The sequence below is a fragment of the Montipora capricornis genome, chromosome 5 (genome assembly GCF_036669925.1).
Source record: "Montipora capricornis isolate CH-2021 chromosome 5, ASM3666992v2, whole genome shotgun sequence".
Classification (NCBI taxonomy): domain Eukaryota; kingdom Metazoa; phylum Cnidaria; class Anthozoa; order Scleractinia; family Acroporidae; genus Montipora; species Montipora capricornis.
In genome coordinates this window covers 22,026,585-22,046,584 of record NC_090887.1, presented here as the reverse complement: position 1 = coordinate 22,046,584, position 20,000 = coordinate 22,026,585, and the positions used below count along the sequence as shown (strand labels likewise).

The window sequence follows — 20,000 nt, the reverse complement described above, 5'->3', positions numbered from 1 at the left end:
CAAATTGAAAGGGAAAACAGGTCACTTCCGGTCTCAAAAATCTTGCAAGTTGTTTCTCGTAACGCAATCTAGTTACGCGGTTCATTTCAACATGGCTACTACTTTCACGTGCTGGGGAATATTTGGAGCAGGTAAAATAGCTCACGATTTCGTAATTGCCTTAAAAACATTGCCAGAAGACGAGCATAAAGTTGTATCAGTGGCTTCTCGTTCTCTTGAAAGAGCGTCCGAGTTCGCAGATAAACACAAGATTGGGAAAGCATATGGTTCTTACGAGGAACTTGCCCAGGACGCAAATGTCGAGGTTGTGTACGTTAGTACGATCCATCCTCAACACGCCTGGCTTTGTAAACTAGCTCTGAACCACGGAAAACACGTTCTCTGTGAAAAACCAATGACCATGAACCTAAAGGAAACTAAGGAAGTGTTTGAACTTGCAAAAGCCAAAGGGTTGTTCATCATGGAGGTAAGATGTCGAGAAGACAGACAAACTTTTGTCAAAGCATTAGTAAGTTTGAGCAACGCATGCCAACCGAAAGTGTGCTTTTTGCGTTCCCACCAAATTCTAGGGACGAGTCACACGCTTAGCATTCCAAATAAGTCTTTAATAGCGGATTCGTATGCGAAAACACCTCACTTCCGGTTGATACCTGTTGTGACCTGAAATCTCGTGAACAGAGACCAAGTTATGGACCTTGAAACATGGTTCAAAATCCATACAGGCGTCTCTAATTTTGATACAGCCTCCCCCAAAACCATATAAACTCTTAAAATGTTTATGATTTCCGTGATACTCTTTAAAATGGGCAAACATAGCGATTTTCATCGCAGCTTCTTTCAAATTGTAGGTACATGACGGGATTTTACAGTTGTCACTAAACTGATAAAAAAAATAGAGTTTATATGGTTTTGGGGGACGCTTTGTCAAAATTAGAGACGTTTGTATGGATTTTGAACCATGTTTCAAGGTCCATAACTTGGTCTCTGTTCACCCTAAAAGCACCATACTCAACATGATCTTTCATCTGGTAGTATTTAGTTAAAACTTGAAACTCGCTCCATTTCCCTGCTGAATTTCGGAAAGGCCAATATCTCAAACTTTCTTCGTTTCTTCGCATTCGAAAGAATAATTTTAAAAACGACAAACTCAAGTATGACATAAGAGAGTTCAATTGACCGAATGCAAGACTGGCCGTCAACAAATTATTCTTTTGTCTTTGTGCTAATTAGCCTGACTAGCCTCGTTAACACATGTAAAATTGAAAGAATTTTGGCTTTGAAAAGAGGCTAGTCAGACTACTTTTCACAAATACAAAAAATTAATTTATTGGCACCCATTTTTGCATTTGGTCTATAGGGTTTTTCGAAAAAAGTAAAAGGTCAATGTATAAGTTTTAAAGATATATTTTTTAAAAACCTGGGCCCGGTTGTTCAAAAGCCGATTAACACTAATCCCAGATTAAAAACAAACCAAGGAGTTTATATCTTTACTCTGAATTGCTGTTCAACGCTAACATTCGGCAAAACTTTACACTAGAGGAAGTGAATCTTGAAAAACAAAAATAACCAAAAGAAACTTTTACTGAAATGTTGAAAACATGAAACAAAAGTTTATGCTAATCTTGGATTAAGTTAATCAGCTTTTGAACAACCAGACCCTGAATTTTAATTAAAGCATCTTTTCAAAGTCTGTATTGTTGCCATGGCAATTGTTAGAGACTCAGGGCTCAGTAAAACAAAAATATTGCCTGACAAACGTTTTCCTGCTGAAAGGATTCCTTTGCCATCGAAAACCCACTGCTTATTAAAAGTGCTTGAACAGTCACAAACAGCACACAATACTGACTGACATTTGATTTGAAGTTTGATAAATTTCCCATACTTACTATTTTTTACTACACAGCTCAGGCTTTAAGGACTTCATGGACATCTTCTAGTATGAATAAAGACAATTAAAATGTCAAGGGCCCCTTTTGTCCTCCCACTCCTCAAAGGACTTGTTGTGTGGAAGTTGGGGCCTCATTGCTTGAAGAATAACAAGTCCTGATCTCTTTGACCTGAGGCTTATACAGTTCCAGGAAATACATGGTGTTCCACTGAAATGTGATGTCTAAGCACCATTTAATATCAATTGCTCCCTAGAGAACCTTTCTTAAGACAATGGGAAATAATCTGGGCAATCCTTGTGGGACAGCTTTTACTGTCGTTTTTCCTACTGACACTAAAAAATTTGCAATGTTTTTTCCAAAGGCAATGTGGACAAGGTTCTTTCCACTGCATATGGATGTAAAGAACCTCATAGATTCAAATGCTATTGGTGAACTTCGAATGGCTTTTGTCTCCATTGGAGCAAACATAGAACATATTGAGCGCATCAAAAATCCAGATCAAGGTGGTGGGGGTCTTCTTGATCTTGGAATCTACTGTCTACATGTTGTAGATATGATGTTTGATGGAGACGAGCCCTTAAGCATCACTGCAGTTGGCCAAAACACTGTGACTGGTGTAGACTCCAGTATTGTAGTGACAATGCTTTTTAAAGGGAATAAAATGGCGTCTATTACAATGAGCGTGGGTGAGTTTAACGTTACTGACACTTTTCTTCAAATTATCTTTGAATCTTGGCTTACATTGTAGGTTTTCAAAGACTTATAGTTTTACCGTATGTATGTATGTATGTATGTATGTATGTAGGTACGTACATACGTACGTGGGACATGCAGCGTTCCCAGGTTAGTGTTACATGTAATCCACCATTGAACAACTTTTCTGAGGAGTTTCGCTCCACAAAATCGTCTTTGAACGAGTTCATGTGATAACCTAAAAAACTGTTCGACTTGTGTTGGAATGTGCCAAGGTATCAAAAGAAAACTATAAGTCACACGAACTCATTCAAAGACGATTTTGTGGAGCGAAACTCCTCAGAAGAGTTGTTCAATGGTGGATTACATGTAACACTAACCTGGGAACGCTGCACGTACCACGTACGTATGTACGTAGGTACGTACGTACGTAGGTACGTACGTACGTACGTACGTACGTACATACATACATACATACATACATACTTAATTGACCACTCCCCATAGGGGCTTTTCAGGGCCAATAAAACATAATGAAACAACAGAACAGAACAACAACAACTACTATTAAGAATCCCAACTGGCTGGAAGCAAACCAGTTGGCTCTTTACAAGTGCAGCTGGGAATTTGAACCAGGGACTACCAGGATCAAATTCAACGAGTGGTCAGAGCGGGTCTTCAACCCGGGATCTCTGCATCTCAAGGCAAGTGCCCTAACCACTGGGCCACACTGAGGGTTAGCACCTTTCTTCCTTGGAACAACTTAGCACTAGGGAAAGCTGAACTGTTCCCTTTGTTCAAACAGGTGTATTGACATTGAAGGATCCAGCAGACTTTATTATAGCACACTAGCAACTATGTTAAGTAGCAATTTTGTATGAAAGTGCAGTGTGGCAGGACTGCATTAAGAGCAACAGAGTTAAAAAAGGTAGGGCATGGAAATAATTCCAAATTCAGTAGTAAAATTTTATATGCTCAGGAGAAAAGGAGGCATTGTGATCCTTCTGTATGACATGAGTTTCATTTCAAGCTGGTCACTGGGTGTATATGGCCATCTATATATGTTGTCAGACATTTGATCAAGCTCAATACATGTATAATTTAGGCTAAGTTAAACCCAAGCTAATGCAGCGATTACTCCTGTGATATCTGGGGGACTCCACAGAGGTTTGCAGCAGCATTGCCATATGCTTTGGCTTAAGTCACCTTGTTACTTACTCACTTGCTTTTCCCTCCCTCCCTCCCATGTTTTAGGGTAAGTATCCACTCCACACACTGGTGTCAGTGATATGCTGACGGGTGCCGTGGGAGGTGGAAGGTGGCTCAGTTGCCATGGTGACCTCCTTGCTGCTGAGAAGAGTGCTCCTCCTCTCTTGTTTCTTTTACAGCACCTACCCTCCAATAAATTGGCGTAGTGTTTTAACCTCTCACAGCAGGCTACTTTTCCTCATTTTCACTCAAACCCTTGTAAAGGACAAGAGTAACTGGCACTTGAATTGATTAGCCCAGGCATCTACTTCAAAAGTTATTGAAACCCCTAGTATGATAGTTTCCTTTCTTGGTCATTTTAGTTGCTGACCTACCATGCGAGGCCACCTTTTCTGGATCACAAGGATCGATCACTATTCACAGAATGTTCCATTGTGCCACAAGTTTTACTTCGCCAACTGGAACAAAGGAATACCCTCTTCCAGAACCATCTGATACCATGAACTTTAAGAATTCCACTGGGATGAGGTATGTGAAGGGTCTCCTTGACCCATAACAAAAATGTGTTAGAAAAAAAAAATTTAAATGCTGTAAATTGAAAATTTAATACTGACGTTTTGGCAAAACTGCCTTTGTCAAGGTAGTAAATGGAAAATGATTTCCAGTGTTTAAAATTTTATTTTTTAAACAGATTTTGTTACCATCATGGAATGGAGTGTTGGAAAAATTGTATTGCACTCAATTTCTACTTTTCTATAGTCTGTCATTATAGACCTTTTTTCCGATAGGGCAGCCATTTTGATTTCTATTGCTATTCCAGACAATAGAAATCAAAATGGCCACCGTATGGGTAAAAAGGTCTATTGTTTGGCCAGGCAAGGGTACCTTCAAATTTAAAGGTGAAAGTTAGAAGTCATCACAACAGCAGAGATCTTTACCTGATATCCTGCCCAGTAAGAAACCCCAGAGATGCATCTTATTTTACATGTATTGGATACAGTGCAAAACAAGGCAAACACGTCAATACAAGGATTGTGATAATGTCATTAAAATAATGCTATTAATACTATTAAAACTCCAACACTAATTAAAAATAAACCCTCTGAACATCTCAGTAGTACAATTTAGTGAGGAATGATGGCTGAACTGTGGATGGAGTGCAAATCCTTTCTCTTTCTTTTTCTTTACTCAGCAAGACTAAAACAGGGGTCTGAAAGTGGGAGATACAAATACAATATCATGTCCCATTATCCAGTGTGTCCTAAATCCCTCTTCCTAGTGCTTACGAAACACCATTAAATTATGCTGTTGCCATTTCAGGCTATTTCTTGTTCAAATCCTAGCCCCAATGACCTAAATCTCATTTTCTTAAGAGAATAAAAATAATGCCTATCCATTTCCCTTTTAAAGTGGTATTATGATCAAATTTTTACCCCTTGATTTTTTGAGTGCATCACATAGAATTCCATGAAAGAACAAAAACGCCATTTACCGTTTGCAAATACCTGCACCTGCATTAGTTCTGGAGATATTGAAGTTTGAAAAATGGGTAAAATATGCAAATGAGATGACTGATGATGTAATACACTCAATCCACAGGGTTCGCACGCACCTTGAAAGTACTTGAAAGTCCTTGAATTTGAAAATAAATATTCAAGGCCTTAAAAGTCCTTGAAAATTGCAGTCAGTGCTGGAAAGTCCTTGAAACTTGTAGCTAATTTCATCCATCCTAGATTCTAGAGTGCCTAATATGAAAATATATGCTACTGGCAGAACAGTAGTGACACATAATAGTGAAAAAAAAAAACCAAATAAAAACGATCATTACAACTCTCCGAACGTCCATCAAGCGCCGACTACATTTTCCTGTTCTTTGTTATATTCATTGCTCTGATTGGTTCAATGTCTGTAATTCTAAGAGCCAATGAAATGTTTTGTAGTCTTCGCTCTTTCCGCGAAAAGCCATGTGCCTCGAGTGCTTCCTGTTGTTTGCGTGGGTGTTGTTTGTTCGGCTATTTTTTCAAGGATAAAAGATTAACAACAATGGGAAAGTGTGTTTTCAGCGACTTGTGGCTTCAGAAACCACTGTACAAAGAGTGGCTACGCGGAGTCAAGGGTGACAAACACAAGGCACAGTGTGCATGAACGATGTTGACATTTCGAGCATGGGAGAGTCGGCGCACACTAGCTATATGAACAGCTGCTCAGCGCTTGATTTTGCCGTGCGTGGAGTCCTTGAAAAATGGAAAATGTGTCCTTGAAAGTACTTGAAAAGTCCTTGAATTTTTAGTTGCAAAAAGCGTACGAACCCTGAATCCAATATTATATTGAGTATATAAATAGAACCTTGGCCATTTTGCAGTGCAGACCATTGAAACTTGGTAGTGTAATAGTTCTACAGGAAACACACCTATGACTATAGAAAATTCTGTTCCCATGGCAACTCACTCTATTCCAGTCCCCACCCACTTGATTTCAATATGTTAGTGATTTTCAGTTTGAAAAATGTTAAACAACGCCACAAACTCGAGCTAACATATTTATATGCTTGCTGGATCATGCGTATGAATGTGGCCAGAAAAGCTTTTAGTATGCGGGAGGTCTGGAACCCAGTATGATGCCATGGTAACAGAACTGTTAAGCTCATATTGTGAAGAACATTTAGTAGAATCTTACTGCAAAAACTCAAAAATTTTCTGATTCAAATTGGCTGAGATATCTCTTTTCATCATATTTGAACAAAATTTGGTAGAGTGTATGACGTCATCACTTGGCTAGTTTGCATATTTTAAAGACTCTAATATCTCTGGAACAAAAAGAGATATTTGAAAACAGTAAACAGCATATTTCTTCTCACATGGACTACTTGCTTATGTTTCAAAATGGCTTAGATAGCAAAGATGCAATTTTCGTCATAGTACCCCTTTAAGATGGTCTCATGTTGAGCACTAGAATAGAGCAGTTTTTAATTGGGTGTCGAAAGTAATTAGCTAATTGCTTTGATTTTGCATTACTTTACTCAGTGATTGGTTCAAAGTTCTCGTGCCACTTTTTCAACCAATCAGAACTAAAACCAAAACCAATCATGACTCGTGCGTGCACATTTTCCCGTGCTTTGGGTCAGCTTTGAGTAATTACTTTGCGCTTTGATTGGTTTCCTGGAATGTCTTCCTCCTTTTTGATTGGCCAAAGTGATTACTTTGGTTTTGGTTTTACAACACTCATTTGAAAACTGCTCTGTTACACTGTTTCCTTATTTCTACCTCATTTTCGTTTTCTTCATGTTAGATATGAAATTCAAGCAGTCCGGAATAGCCTACTATCAGGAGAAAAAGAAAATCTCACAATGCCATGGAAGACAACAGAAAAGATTTTTGGCTGGATGGATGAAATACGTCGGCAGATTGGAGTAGTTTACAATGCCGACCTGTGAGAGTTCTTTGAAAATCCCTTGATCAGAAATGTACCTTTGAATGAATTGAGTACAGTAGAAATGAGAGGGTAACATTGCCAAATGAATTTGTGGGCAGAGACAGACTGTACCTTTTTGTATCTGTTTTGATTAAAATAAAATTGATCAAAAATTGATCAAATTGATTTACCTTCCACTCACCAAGTGAAGCAGCCTGCAAATGTTTTTCTTTTCCTTTTCTTTAGTCCTGTTTATTTTTTTAAAGCAAAGGGTTGGCCTAAGGTGTCAATCTTATTTAATTAATAATAATAATAATAATAATAATTGTCAATCAAACTAGTGAAAACAAGTAAAGGTGAGTGCATACAAGTGAAGGTGGATGCGTTTATGTGAAGGTGGGTGCGAGAGGCTAAGTGAATGGCATAATATATGTTAGTGTATGTTGATACCACATTACTATAATATGGACATGCATAGTTAACAACTATTCACTGAAGCGGAGGTGGCTAGCGGTGGATATTTACCGAGCCGCAAAGCGGCGAAGTAAATATCCAATGCTAGCCACCGACACTGAGGTGAATAGTTGTTTTAGTATATACTAAAACAGTGAGATAATATACAGCACAAAAAAATTTGGATGTTTTCTTCACTGGTCACGGATGCAAATCAGGACGCCATTTTTTCCCGAGTTGCCCGGAGGTAAATAGCACAGGATATTCAGAGTTTGATGAGCCAATCAGCGCACGAGTTCAACGCTATCCACTGTTTAATGGTCCAGTTAAGTTTTTTTTAATTTTTCATTGTAGTCACAAATGTGCATACCCCAGGGATAGTAGATTATCCGCTCGATAAGAATACCGTATGATACAACCGGAACCATCGCGCCTGGAACTCGGTCCACACGCACCGGTAGCAAGTAAGTTCCCACTGAGCCATCAAAGCAACTCTAATCACGTGAGGGTTTGTTATATATATCTGTGCCTCACCGATGTTACATTAAGTTATTTTTAGATCTTGCTCCGGTCTTGTGTGTTTCACTGCATGTATAAAGCATTTGATATTGCATTGAACAAATACTCTAATGGATCTGTTTTTCTTGCGAACCAGTTTGTTTAGTCGTTCCAAAAGATTTTGTGAATTGAACCTGTGTGTTCAACTGGCCATTGTTTCAAACATTTGGAGAATCGAACCAGTGTGTTCAATCGGCCATTGTGCCAAGCATTTAGGCTTATCAATAGAGAGTTAATTTTCACATGACGCCATCAAATTGTAAAATCAAAGCTGCTAGGTTTTCTGATTTTTTAATCCATACCAGGTAAAAAAGTACTTAAAAGTAACTCTTTTACCAGTTTTTCATTTTGAGAATACAGCATTTGGAAATTTCAAATTTCGCCTTGCGTGACACCAAGACAGTAACTGGGATAAAGCTGTCTGGTTCAAAAAACGGTTTTGCCTTGTGGTTTTTGGCAAATTAAGCATTAAAAGCTGTAGAAGACATGTTTATGCTCATTTAGTTCAGTTCACAAGCAAAAAGAGAGGGCTTTTATCGCAAACTGAGGTCCAGATGTTTTGTTGATTCAAGGCCTTTTGAGGAACAACAACTTAACATGGCGTCTCCATATAAAGCTCAGTAAAATTGAGTGACATGTTTCGGCAAATAACTTAGAAACAATGCACCAAACAGACTTTACACTTGGAGCAGATATTTTTGTATTAGTCTTTTGTAACATTTCATTTTCTTGGCTTCTTTCTTTCAACGGTTTTGGATTTATTTTTTTTTACTACGTGACAGTCTACAGTCGCTCAGAGTGTGTTGATTTGGCCATTGTGAGGCAACACCTGCCATTAGAAAGCAATAAATCAAGTATAAAAAAAGGATTAATGTCTTCGTTACTGAGATTTTGCGATCCCAGGGTCTTTCATCTCCTACCCTCTTGGGGAGATGAAAGATTGTAAATTAATTTATATGTAATTGGTTGTGTAAACGATAACAACATAAATCGTGATCAGAAATATAGAAGTGTCAATCAGGCCCATAGTGCTCAGTCAAGATTCACTTAGCAATGGCACGACTTGGGGGTTCCATCGCCATTCCTCCAAGTACAGGAATCAAAAAACGGGAAAAGAAGATTGGAAAAAGCCTTTAACAACCAAAAACACCATTGAAATCAAGCAAAGAAAAAGAAGTTTATAAAAATATAAGATTAGAAGTCTTCTGCGGGGACAACACTCAGATCTACTCAGTGGTTTCTCTCATATCCAACACGCTCTCGTGGAATAATTGATAAGTAGACAATTAGCCTAACATCAAATTTAATGGTATGTGATATGTCAAGTCAATGACATTTGACAACAAAAAATAAATCCATTCCTCCTTGTACAGGAATCAAAAACGTGAAAAGAATATTCATTTGGCTAAAAAGCCTTAAAGAACCAAATAAAAAGGCTTACACTCTATTTTCTTTTATAGACAAACCAAAGCAAACGAATGAAGTGGCCTATCTCCAGTCAGTATTCCAAATAAATCTCACCTTTTTATCTTGACATTCCTCAAAAATCTTTAGTAAAAGTAAATAATAATAATAATAATATAATAATAATAATAATAATAACAATAATAATAATAATAATAATAATACCTCTACTTTATATAGCGATAATTCCAAGGTTCAAAACCGCTTTACAATGACAATAAATTAAAAAACTAGATTATAAAATTATGTACATAAGAATAAAAGTAAATATTTACAAAGACTGTACTTGTAAAAAGGGGTGTAGTCAAATAATGAATAAAAATATCATGATTAATAGAGAATGACAAAAAATAAAACAATAAACACATAAACGATAGAATAAACCCATGAGATAACACAGGTTTTGTAATCTTATTTCACATAATTATCATAAAATCTTGCACCAACTCAATGGCAATAACTTCTCCAGGTATGCTTGTTTGAAAAGCCGGGTTTTAAGTAAGCCTTTGAATATAGATATAGAATGACGTGATCAGATGTTATGAGGGAGTGAATTCCACAGCTCAGGGGCTGCGCAAAAGAAAGCTCTCTTTCCATAAGAGTTAAGATTATTAGAGGGCTTAGAAGATGCAGGCCAGACAACCTGAGAGTCCTTGAAGGTCTATAAGATTTGATTAAGTCAGACAAATAAGACGGTTAGTTATTGAGGATTTTGAAGGTAAGAAGTAAAATCTTATATTGAATTCTTTGCCCACTGGGTAGCCAAATTCTGCAGGCCTTGCAGAATTCGAGTAATATATTCGGATTTGTGAGAAAAGGTGAGGACTCTGGCTGTAGCATTCTTTACCAGTTGTAGCTTTTGCACTGAAAATTTAGACAGGCCATAAAGAAGCGAGTTGTAAAAATCTAATTACAAGAAATGAGTGTGGACAAATTGCTCACAGGATTTAACGCTGATATGTTTCCTGAGCAGGATTTACAAATAGCAGCAACATGGTGTTCAAGAGACATATCCTCGTCAAGGATAACGCCCGAATTGTGATAGTATTCCCCCCCCCCCCCTCCCCCAAATATCCCATATCCCTATAAGTTTTTTACCTAAATCCCCTGTATTCCTGATAACCCCTAATAGGGCCTCGTGATTTCCACTGGATAATTTATTAGCATTAATAATAAGAAATAACCTCTTTCTGTTTTTACAACAAGTAACTTCTAGTTAACTTATAGCTTTATCTTTCTGGTAATCTTTCCCCATTTTCCGAAGTTTACCCGTGGTTGTAGTTCACTCTAACTGGACAATTTGTGTTAACTGCTTGTGCAGCCCACGGATACGCCCTTATAGGCGTCTTGTTTAGTATGGTTAAACGCGATTCATTTCAACATGGCTGCTACTTTGACGTGCTGGGGAATATTTGGAGCAGGTAAAATAGCTCATGATTTTGTAATTGCCTTGAAAACATTGCCAGAAGACGAGCATAAAGTTGTATCAGTGGCTTCTCGTTTTCTTGAAAGAGCGTCCGAGTTCGCAGATAAACACAAGATTGAGAAAGCATATGGCTCTTACGAGGCACTTGCCCAGGACGCAAATGTCGAGGTTGTGTACGTTAGCACGATCAATCCTCAACACGCCTGGCTTTGTAAACTAGCGCTGAACCACGGAAAACACGTTCTTTGTGAAAAACCAATGACCATGAACCTAAAGGAAACTAAGGAAGTGTTTGAACTTGCAAAAGCCAAAGGGTTGTTCATCATGGAGGTAAGATATCGAGAAGACAGACAAACTTTTGTTAAAGCATTAGTAAGTTTGAGCAACGGATGCCAACCGAAAGTGTGCTTTTTGCGTTCCCACCATATTCTGAGGATGAGTCACACGCTTAGCATTCCAAATAAGTTATTAAGGGCCCACTAAGTCTGACGCATTTTTTGAGAGAATATGGCATCATTTTGGTCAGTTGTCTTCAAGCCAATGACGTCATGATGCCACGCCCATGGTCACACGACCAAAAAAGGAAAACTCAAAATTTGTCTCCATGCTACGCAATTTTGGTACTTATCCTATGTTTGATAATTTGTATTCGTTTTTGCATCCAGCCAGTCATGGTTTTCTTTTAATTTTGAAAAATATTCTTTTGAAAGACGTAAAGGATACTGAAATACCCATAACTTTTTCAAAAAAGATGATTTGAAAAAATCAATGCTTAGCTATATTTCTGTATTTGGGGGTGAAACGTGCCATGTAAAAAAAAAATATATTCAATATCAAGACTGCCGGAAATTTAGCTTTTTTTCAAACCGGTAGTCAGTTTGTTTACGCATGCCCAGTTGATCTGAGAACGAGCACGAGGAAGGGCGAGGAAAAACCTTTGATGGAAACAACAGTTTGTGTGGTGACTTTTGCTTGTGAGTGGGTTTTCTTGTCAGCTCATGATATGATGACGTCAGTTACTGGAAGTAACATTTCACTTCCTCAGCAACGTGCGAAAAATCTGTCTGTGGGCCCTTAATAGCGGATTCGTATGTGAAAACACCTCACTTCTGGTTGATACTTTTGGATCGCGAAAACTGGAAATAAATTTTATAAAACGTTAACGGTTTGAGCAATATCTCAAACTTTTTTCGTTTCTTCGCATTTGAAAGAATATTTTTAAAAACAACAGCATTTTCACAAATAACTCAAGTATGACGTAAGACAGTTCAATTGACCGAATGCAAAAATGGCTTTTTCAAAGTCTGTATTGTTGCCATGGCAACTGTTAGAGACTCGGGGCTCAGTAAAACAAAAATTATTGCCTGACAAACGTTTTCCTGCAGAAAGGATTCCTTTGCCATCGAAAAACCCACTGCTTAAAAGTGCTTGAACAGTCACAAACAGCACACAATACTGACTGACATTTGATTTGAAGTTTGATAAATTTGCCATACTTACTATTTTTCACTACACAGCTCAGGCTTTTAGGACTTCATGGACATCTTCTAGTATGAATAAAGACAATTAAAATGTCAAGGGCCCCTTTTGTCCTCCCACTCCTCAAAGGACTTGTTGTGTGGAAGTTGGGGCCTCATTGCTTGAAGAATAACAAGTCCTGATCTCTTTGACCTGAGGCTTGTACAGTTCCAGGAAATACATGGTATTCCACTGAAATGTGACGTCTATGCACCTTTTAACATCAATTGCTCACTAGAGAACCTTTTTTAAGACAATGGGAAATATTCTGGCAATCCTTGTGGAACAGCTTTTATTGTCGTTTTTCTTACTGACACTAAAAGGTTTGCAATGTTTATTTCCAAAGGCAATGTGGACAAGGTTCTTTCCACTGTATATGGATGTAAAGAACCTCATAGATTCAAATGCTATTGGTGAGCTTCGAATGGCTTTTGTCTCCTTTGGAGCAAACGTAGAACAAATTGAGCGCATCAAAAACCCAGATCAAGGTGGTGGCGGTCTTCTGGTTTTTGGAATCTACTGTCTACATGTTGTAGATATGATGTTTGGTGGAGATGAGCCCATAAGTATCACTGCAGTTGGCCAAAAGACTGTGACTGGTGTAGACTCCAGTATTGTAGTGACAATGCTTTTTAAAGGAAATAAAATGGCTTCCATTACAATGAGCATAGGTGAGTTTAACGTTACTGACACTTTTCTTCAAATGATCTTTGAATGTTGGCTTACGTTGTAGGTTTTCAAAGACTTAGAGTTTTCACACATCCCAGCATTAGTAAGTTTGAGCAACGGATGCCAACCGAAAGTGTCCTTTTTGCGTTCCCACCAAATTTCAGGGACGAGTCACACGCTTAGTATTCTAAATAAGTCTTAGTGGATTCGTATGCGAAAACACCTCACTTCCGGTTCATACCTCTTTGAACTGCAGAATACTATTTAAAGGGAATAAGATGACGGCTTCCATTACAATGAGCATGGGTGAGTTTAACATTACTGACACTTTTCTTCATATTATATTTGAATCTTGGCTTACATTGTAGGTTTTCAGACTTGTAGTTTTCTTTTGATATGTTGGCACATTCCAACACAAGTCAAAAAAGTTTTTTAGGTTATCACATGAACACATTCAAAGGAAGATTTTGTTGAGCGAAACTCCTCAGCAGAGTTGTTCGATGCTGCATTACATGTAACACTGACCTGGGAAGTCAGACCACAACATTGGCTTAGCACCTTTCTTCCTTGGAACAACTTAGCACTAGGGCAAGCTGAACTGTTCCCCCTGTTCAAACAGGTGTATTGACATTGAAGAATCCAGCAGAACTTATTATAGTACACCAGCAACTATGTTAAGTAGCAATAATTATTTTGTATGAAAGTGCAGTGTGGCAAGACTGCATTAAGAGTAATGCAGGAGAAAGGAGGCATTGTGATCCTTCTGTATGACATGGGTTTCATTACAAGCCGGTCACTGGGTGTATACGGCCATCTATGTTGTCAGACATTTGATGAAGCTAAATACATTTATAATTTATGCCAAGTTAAAAACAAGCCAATGCAGCGGTTTCTTCTGTAACATCTTTGGGGACTCCAGTTAGGTTTGCAGGGGCATTGCCATGTGCTTTGGCTTGAGTCACCTTGTTACTTACTCGCTTGCTTTTCCCTCCCTCCCTCCCATGTTTTAGGGTAAGTATCCACTCTACACACTGGTGTCAGTGATATGTTGACGGGTGCCGTGGGAGGTGGACTGTGGCTCAGTTGCCAAGGTGACCTCCTTGCTGCTGAGAAGAGTGCTCCTCCTCTCTTGTTTCTTTTACAGCACCTAGCCTCCAATAAATTGGCGTAGTGTTTTAACCTCTCACAGCAGGCTACTTTTCCTCATTTTTCACTCAAACCCTTGTAAAGGACAAGAGTAACCACCACTTGAATCGATTAGCCCAGGCATCTACTTCAAAAGTTATTGAAACCCCTAGTATGATAGTTTCTTTTCTTGGTCATTTTAGTTGCCAACCTACCATGCGAGGCAACCTTTTCTGGATCACAAGGATCAATCACTATTAACAGAATGTTCCATTGTGCCACAAGTTTTACATCGCCAACTGGAACAAAGGAATACCCTCTTCCAGAACCATCTGATACCATGAACTATGAGAATTCCACTGGGATGAGGTAAGTGAAGGGTCTTGTTGACCCATAACAAAAATGTTTAAAAAAAAAATTAAAATGCTGTAAATTGAAAACTTAATACCAACGTTTTGGCAAAACTGCCTTTGTCAAGGTAGTAAATGGAAAATGATTTCCAGTGTTTTAAAATTTATTTTTTTTAACACATTTTGTTACCATCAACAACATTGGGCACGGGTTTTCTTTTTTTTCCCTCATTAATCCATGCTGATGAATATCTACTGCAATGGAGTGTTGGAAACATTGTATTGCACTCAATTCCTACTTTTCTATAGTCTGATAGATATGAAATTCAACCAATCAGAAGTACAAACAAAACCAATCATGACTCGCACGTGCACATTTTCCCGTGCTTTGTGCCAGCCGCGAGTAATTACTTCGAGGTTTGATTGGCCAAATTAATTACTTTGGTTTTGGTTTTACGACACTCATTTGAAAAACGCTCTATTACACTGTTTCCTTATTGCTATCTCATTATTTTCGTTTTCTTCATGTTAGATATGAAATTCAAGCAGTCCGGAATAGCCTACTATCAGGACAAAAAGAAAATCTCACAATGCCATGGAAGACAACAGAAAAGATTTTTGGCTGGATGGATGAAATACGTCGGCAAATTGGAGTAGTTTACAATGCCGACCTGTGAGAGTTCTTTGAAAATCCCTTGCTCAGAAATGTACCTTTGAATGAATTGAGTACAGTAGAAATGAAAGGGTAACATTGCCAAATGAATTTGTGGGCAGAGACAGACTGTACCTTTTTGTATCTGTTTTGATTAAAATAAAATTGATTAAATTGATTTATTATAATAATAATAATATAATAATAATAATATTAATAATAATAATAATTGTCAATTAAACTAGTGCTGAAAATGAGCCAAAACTGACAGGCATTTACAATCACATTCTGATAATACCATGTGTGTTAAAGTAGCTCCACAGCAGGCACTATTGGGTTTTCAGAGGAGAGTGCTTTATTACAACAGGATTTCAGACATTCCAGAAATAACACCTTTTTTGCACTACAAGTGTGTGTAAATCATATTCAACCAATTGTGTCTCAAAATCTAACTGCATGAATAAAAGCTTTAAAAACCAATGTTGAGTTGTCTCGTAACATTTTTCTTTATTGATTTTCTAAAATCAGAGTGGTTACCTGAGGTAAGATCTTTTTTACAGCAAGCGCTCTGGTTGAGATTACTTAGCACAATGTACTGCTGAGTCGCCAATTTGGGTAAAATCACTGCAAATGTAGCCTAACATATCACTACCCTTCATACATGTAGCTACTATCCAATGGGAGGGACAGGAAGCAGAAAGAACACCTGTGGTTTTGGCCTCTCGCTTCCCACCCCTCAAAATGGCCATAAGCTAAGACAAAAGCCTATTGACAGGCTTCTAAAAAGCAGCAACAAGTATATAACCAATTTTTACACAGCTGACAGCAGCTGAAAAATGTCATGACCAGATAAAGCAGAAAGGTACAATATTTTCCATTTTCATACATAAGTATAAGTACAGACAAATTCGTTTAGTCCTGCCTTTTAAATGATCATTTCTTCTGTAAACAAATGTGTACAATCTCCTTTTGTAAATCAATATTATATTCCTTGTTAATAGCTCCATTACTTATAAACTCTTCATGACATAACATTTTATGATGCCTTCCTAAAAGCATCTACTAATAGTAAGTTTGGAATGTTGTCCCTTGTCATCAAGACAACTACATTAATTTAAGTGAACAGATAAATACCCCAGTAATTGTGGTGGCCATGTTTGAGTGAAAACCTTCTACTTTTGTTGCCAAATATGAGTGGAAAAGTGGAAAAATTTGCACAAGATCCTTGGGCCCTTTTCTGATTTCAGTGACTGATCTAACCAACCAAATGGGGTATTTTAAGGGGCTATTAAATAACGTTAGGTGCCACTTAATCAGAAAGCATGTAATTATGCATCCATTCCTGAAAGGTGATGAGTTTGACTGCTGTAAATCCTCTATTAATAAAGCCTTCCGGGATTAGAGGATTTATGGTAGTCAGGTATGACAAAAAGGGAAAATTTGACCGTCTCTCTCTAGCATTACATTTTACATGACCCTCTAAATTGATTTCAGTATAACAATATTACCTCATAAAATCAATTTACAAAGAGCTTGTAACTTAATCATCAAACATAAGTCTATCATCTATTAAACAGTATTTCTCTACTAAAACATGGCCTATTTCACTCTTTGTATTGTAAATCAAAACTTGCTGAAAATTTACACTTGACAGCCTAATGTTTCAGTCACTCCCCACCAAATTGGTTTAGCTAATTATGCTTGAGACTACAAAAAATACTGCTGTCTTCCTCCTATAATAATGATGGTGATGTAAGTAATAATATAAATATCATACAATATCCATAAATTATTTATTTATGGTTTATGGTGTGGAGTTTTATCAAGCAGTTGTACTCCATTGGAGGCAAACACCTGATGCTAACTTAACCCATTATTTCACCAAAATATCTATGCCTAAATAGTTGGCTGTCCATATGTACAGGGAAGTGTAATTGGATAAGTGGAATAAAACTGTACAAAAGAAAAAAAGACTACATGTGACCTGAGCGATTTCTGTTTCAGTCGAATCCCATGGCACCATGGTACTGTAATGGTACAGTACCAATGGTACTGTAATGTTCTCTTTCGCAACAAAAGTTAAGTGCAGGCTAAACAGATTAGATAGAATACCTACCTATGAGATACTTTCTGCTTATAAACTATCTCTTATGACTAGAAATGCTTGACAACTCTGAGATAAAATAGACATTTTTTCTACATAATAAATATTTTTTGGACCAGATATGATTTTGTTGGCACGTTCTCAAATCGAACAAAAGGGACCGTAAACTTTTTTAACCCCATGGCCAGTCAAATAACCATACTATACACCTTTCTAATACCAACTTAATGCTCACCTATCTAAATGTATCTGCCTGCCTATGACAACAGCCTTTGGTGAGTGCAAGTTGTCTGATATGACCAAGCAAACATTGTCACACTGTTGATGTTCCATCAGCCTGTTCTTTGGTTTGTCAAACTTCCAGTGTTCTCTGACCTCTAAATGCATATTCCAAGTTCACTGAACATGGTATCCAGTGAAAGCAAAGTCATTTCAATGACAACTTTTGCATCAGGTTTGTGAAGAACACTAGTACTATCAGCTGAACATTGTCATATTCCTCAGTGGGTTGGTAAAATAGTTTGAAAAGCAGTATGAATTGCCTTCCTGCACTTCTCGCCATTAGTCTTGATTTCATCCATATTTGCAGATATAACCTAAAGAAAGAAATAAAAGTGACCAAGGTATTCATATCTTTAGATCAGCTTTTTTGTTCTGTTGGGGTTTGCAGTCACTGATACACTGTAAATGGTTAGGGTTAGATTAGAGTTAAATTCCAATTTTCTGATAAAAGGGCAGGCATCCTGAATGTCTCTGTTACCGGTACTTTATATGAACACTTTAAGCAGTCAAAAGCTTCCATTAATTAACCCATTGACCCCTGAGAGTGACACTTAATAGATTTTACTCTGTCTAACGCCAGACGATTTTACTTGTCAATGGGGAGGCGTCCTACAGCGTTTGAGGTGTGAATGGGTTAACCCACTGACCCCTGGGAGTAAAGGCTGGTTTTCACCAGCGATGGAGTCGGAGTCGGAGTTGTAATCAGAAGCGCAGAGCGATACTATCTAGTGAAAATCAATCTGTCAGAGTCAGAAGCAGAACACCGATTCCGCTTATGACTCCATCGCTTACGATACTGTGAAAACTGCATTGTCGGAGTCGGAAGCAGAAGAACCAATCACAATACTAGATTCCAAGCATTGTGATTGGTTGGTTCTTTCGCTTCTGCTTCCGACTCCGACAATCTAGTTTTCACTGGATCATAACCGACGGAGTCATGAGCGGAGTCGGAAGCTTCTTTTGACTCCGATTCCGTTGAGCTTATGACTCCGCTTATGACTCCAATCTTTGATTTTCACTAGGTCATAAGCACTCTTACGACTCTGACTATGACTCTGACTCCGACTCCGTTGCTGGTGAAAACCAGCCTTAAGAGTTAACAGATTTTACTCTAACGCCACATGATTTTACTAGCCAGCTGGGGCCACCCTAGCTAGGGCATTTGAGGTGTCAATAGCTTATGGATTTGAAGTGACCACTATGGCATTCTTTTAAGTAACAAGTTTAGGTGTATAGAATTGAGCAATTCACATGCAGTAAGATGCCAGATTAAAAAAAAAACGTTTGTGGAAATAAGGCTTTGACCTGAATAAGCATGTGGCATTGTCACAAAGGAATGCTTTTATATGAACATGTGTTTTGGAAGAGGAAAAAAGTGAAATTGGCACTAAAGGAGAAAGAAACAGTATTATTAAATGAGCTTAAAATATTGGAAACAAATATCACTTTCTCAAAATCCTGGACTAAGAAAACCCCAACCTTCTGGAATTCTACTTCCACATTCTTTTTCTCCTCTTTGTGCTGATTCTTCAACTCTTCAATTTCTATTTCCTGTCTGTTTTTTAACTGTAAAGTAAAACATGCAATCTTTGAGTTTTCATGTACATATTCAAAAAGAGGTTAGGCTTTGAGGGAAACTATGAAGGAATTACTGATTGAATGTACAATGATAACACAATGACTATTGCCCTACAAGGCAAAGATGTAGCACTCAATATTGTTATATAGCTGAATTATATCCCCTAGCAGCAGACGCCCTCATTAGTTACTTCGAGGTCACATGACATCTAACAATAACACTGTTTCCCACCAAAAGTCTCTGAGCGGGCAACAGTGCAAAATCTATGACGTCAGAGGGTAACAGTGCACTGATACCCGCAAATGTTGACCAACAACCACCATTGCTGTTGCAGTTGAAATGAATGGAATCTTGAATCTCAATGAGATTGATCAGGAAACAAATGAACTGTTTCCCTCGGGACCAGTCATTAAGTGTTTATTGTCTTGGGGGATTGATATCATGGTAGGGAACACTCAGCTGACAGAAGATGTTACAGTAATAGCGAACAGTCACTGTGAGAATAACCTTACCCTTTGCCTCTCATCTACAAACTGTTTCATGTTCTGTTTATCAAGTTCTTTCTGTCTCCTGCAAAAAACAAGAACATCTAATTTAAATTACTAAATTTAAGAGTCT

At 37.9% G+C, this 20,000-nt stretch overlaps 3 protein-coding genes across 4 annotated transcripts in view; 2 read left to right on the top strand and 1 right to left on the bottom strand.

The window, feature by feature from the left end:
* The first annotated feature begins 63 nt into the window (after positions 1 to 63).
* LOC138049918 (trans-1,2-dihydrobenzene-1,2-diol dehydrogenase-like) lies at positions 64 to 7,410 on the top strand. The gene is made up of 4 exons (XM_068896397.1): positions 64 to 466; positions 2,251 to 2,575; positions 4,154 to 4,319; positions 7,080 to 7,410. Exons 1-4 carry the CDS (start codon positions 92 to 94, stop codon positions 7,222 to 7,224), a joined length of 1,011 nt encoding a protein of 336 aa, XP_068752498.1. The 5' UTR covers positions 64 to 91; the 3' UTR covers positions 7,225 to 7,410.
* A 3,523-nt stretch (positions 7,411 to 10,933) lies between these two features.
* Positions 10,934 to 15,897, top strand: LOC138049917 (trans-1,2-dihydrobenzene-1,2-diol dehydrogenase-like). Its single transcript, XM_068896396.1, has 4 exons — positions 10,934 to 11,433; positions 12,968 to 13,292; positions 14,619 to 14,784; positions 15,298 to 15,897. The coding sequence occupies exons 1-4, from the start codon at positions 11,059 to 11,061 to the stop codon at positions 15,440 to 15,442; spliced, it is 1,011 nt and encodes a 336-aa protein (XP_068752497.1). The 5' UTR covers positions 10,934 to 11,058; the 3' UTR covers positions 15,443 to 15,897.
* A 2-nt stretch (positions 15,898 to 15,899) lies between these two features.
* LOC138049916 (1-phosphatidylinositol 4,5-bisphosphate phosphodiesterase beta-4-like) overlaps positions 15,900 to 20,000 on the bottom strand; it is a 62,672-nt gene continuing 58,571 nt past the window's right edge. For both annotated transcript variants that reach the window (XM_068896394.1, XM_068896395.1), the window contains exons 35-37: positions 19,895 to 19,952; positions 19,283 to 19,369; positions 15,900 to 18,117 (exon numbers count right to left, since the gene is read on the bottom strand). In XM_068896394.1, coding sequence (XP_068752495.1) covers positions 18,022 to 18,117; positions 19,283 to 19,369; positions 19,895 to 19,952 — 241 coding nt within the window. In that variant the 3' untranslated portion in view covers positions 15,900 to 18,021. The remainder of the gene's footprint in view (positions 18,118 to 19,282; positions 19,370 to 19,894; positions 19,953 to 20,000) is intronic.

Coding starts and splice junctions, on each gene's coding strand:
- LOC138049918 (XM_068896397.1), top strand. CDS start 92: ATGGCTACTACTTTCACGTGCTGGGGAATATTTGGAGCAGGTAAAATA. Junction 467..2,250: donor AAGGGTTGTTCATCATGGAG/GTAAGATGTCGA, acceptor TTTTTTCCAAAG/GCAATGTGGACAAGGTTCTT. Junction 2,576..4,153: donor GTCTATTACAATGAGCGTGG/GTGAGTTTAACG, acceptor TGGTCATTTTAG/TTGCTGACCTACCATGCGAG.
- LOC138049917 (XM_068896396.1), top strand. CDS start 11,059: ATGGCTGCTACTTTGACGTGCTGGGGAATATTTGGAGCAGGTAAAATA. Junction 11,434..12,967: donor AAGGGTTGTTCATCATGGAG/GTAAGATATCGA, acceptor TTATTTCCAAAG/GCAATGTGGACAAGGTTCTT. Junction 14,785..15,297: donor GAGAATTCCACTGGGATGAG/GTAAGTGAAGGG, acceptor TCTTCATGTTAG/ATATGAAATTCAAGCAGTCC.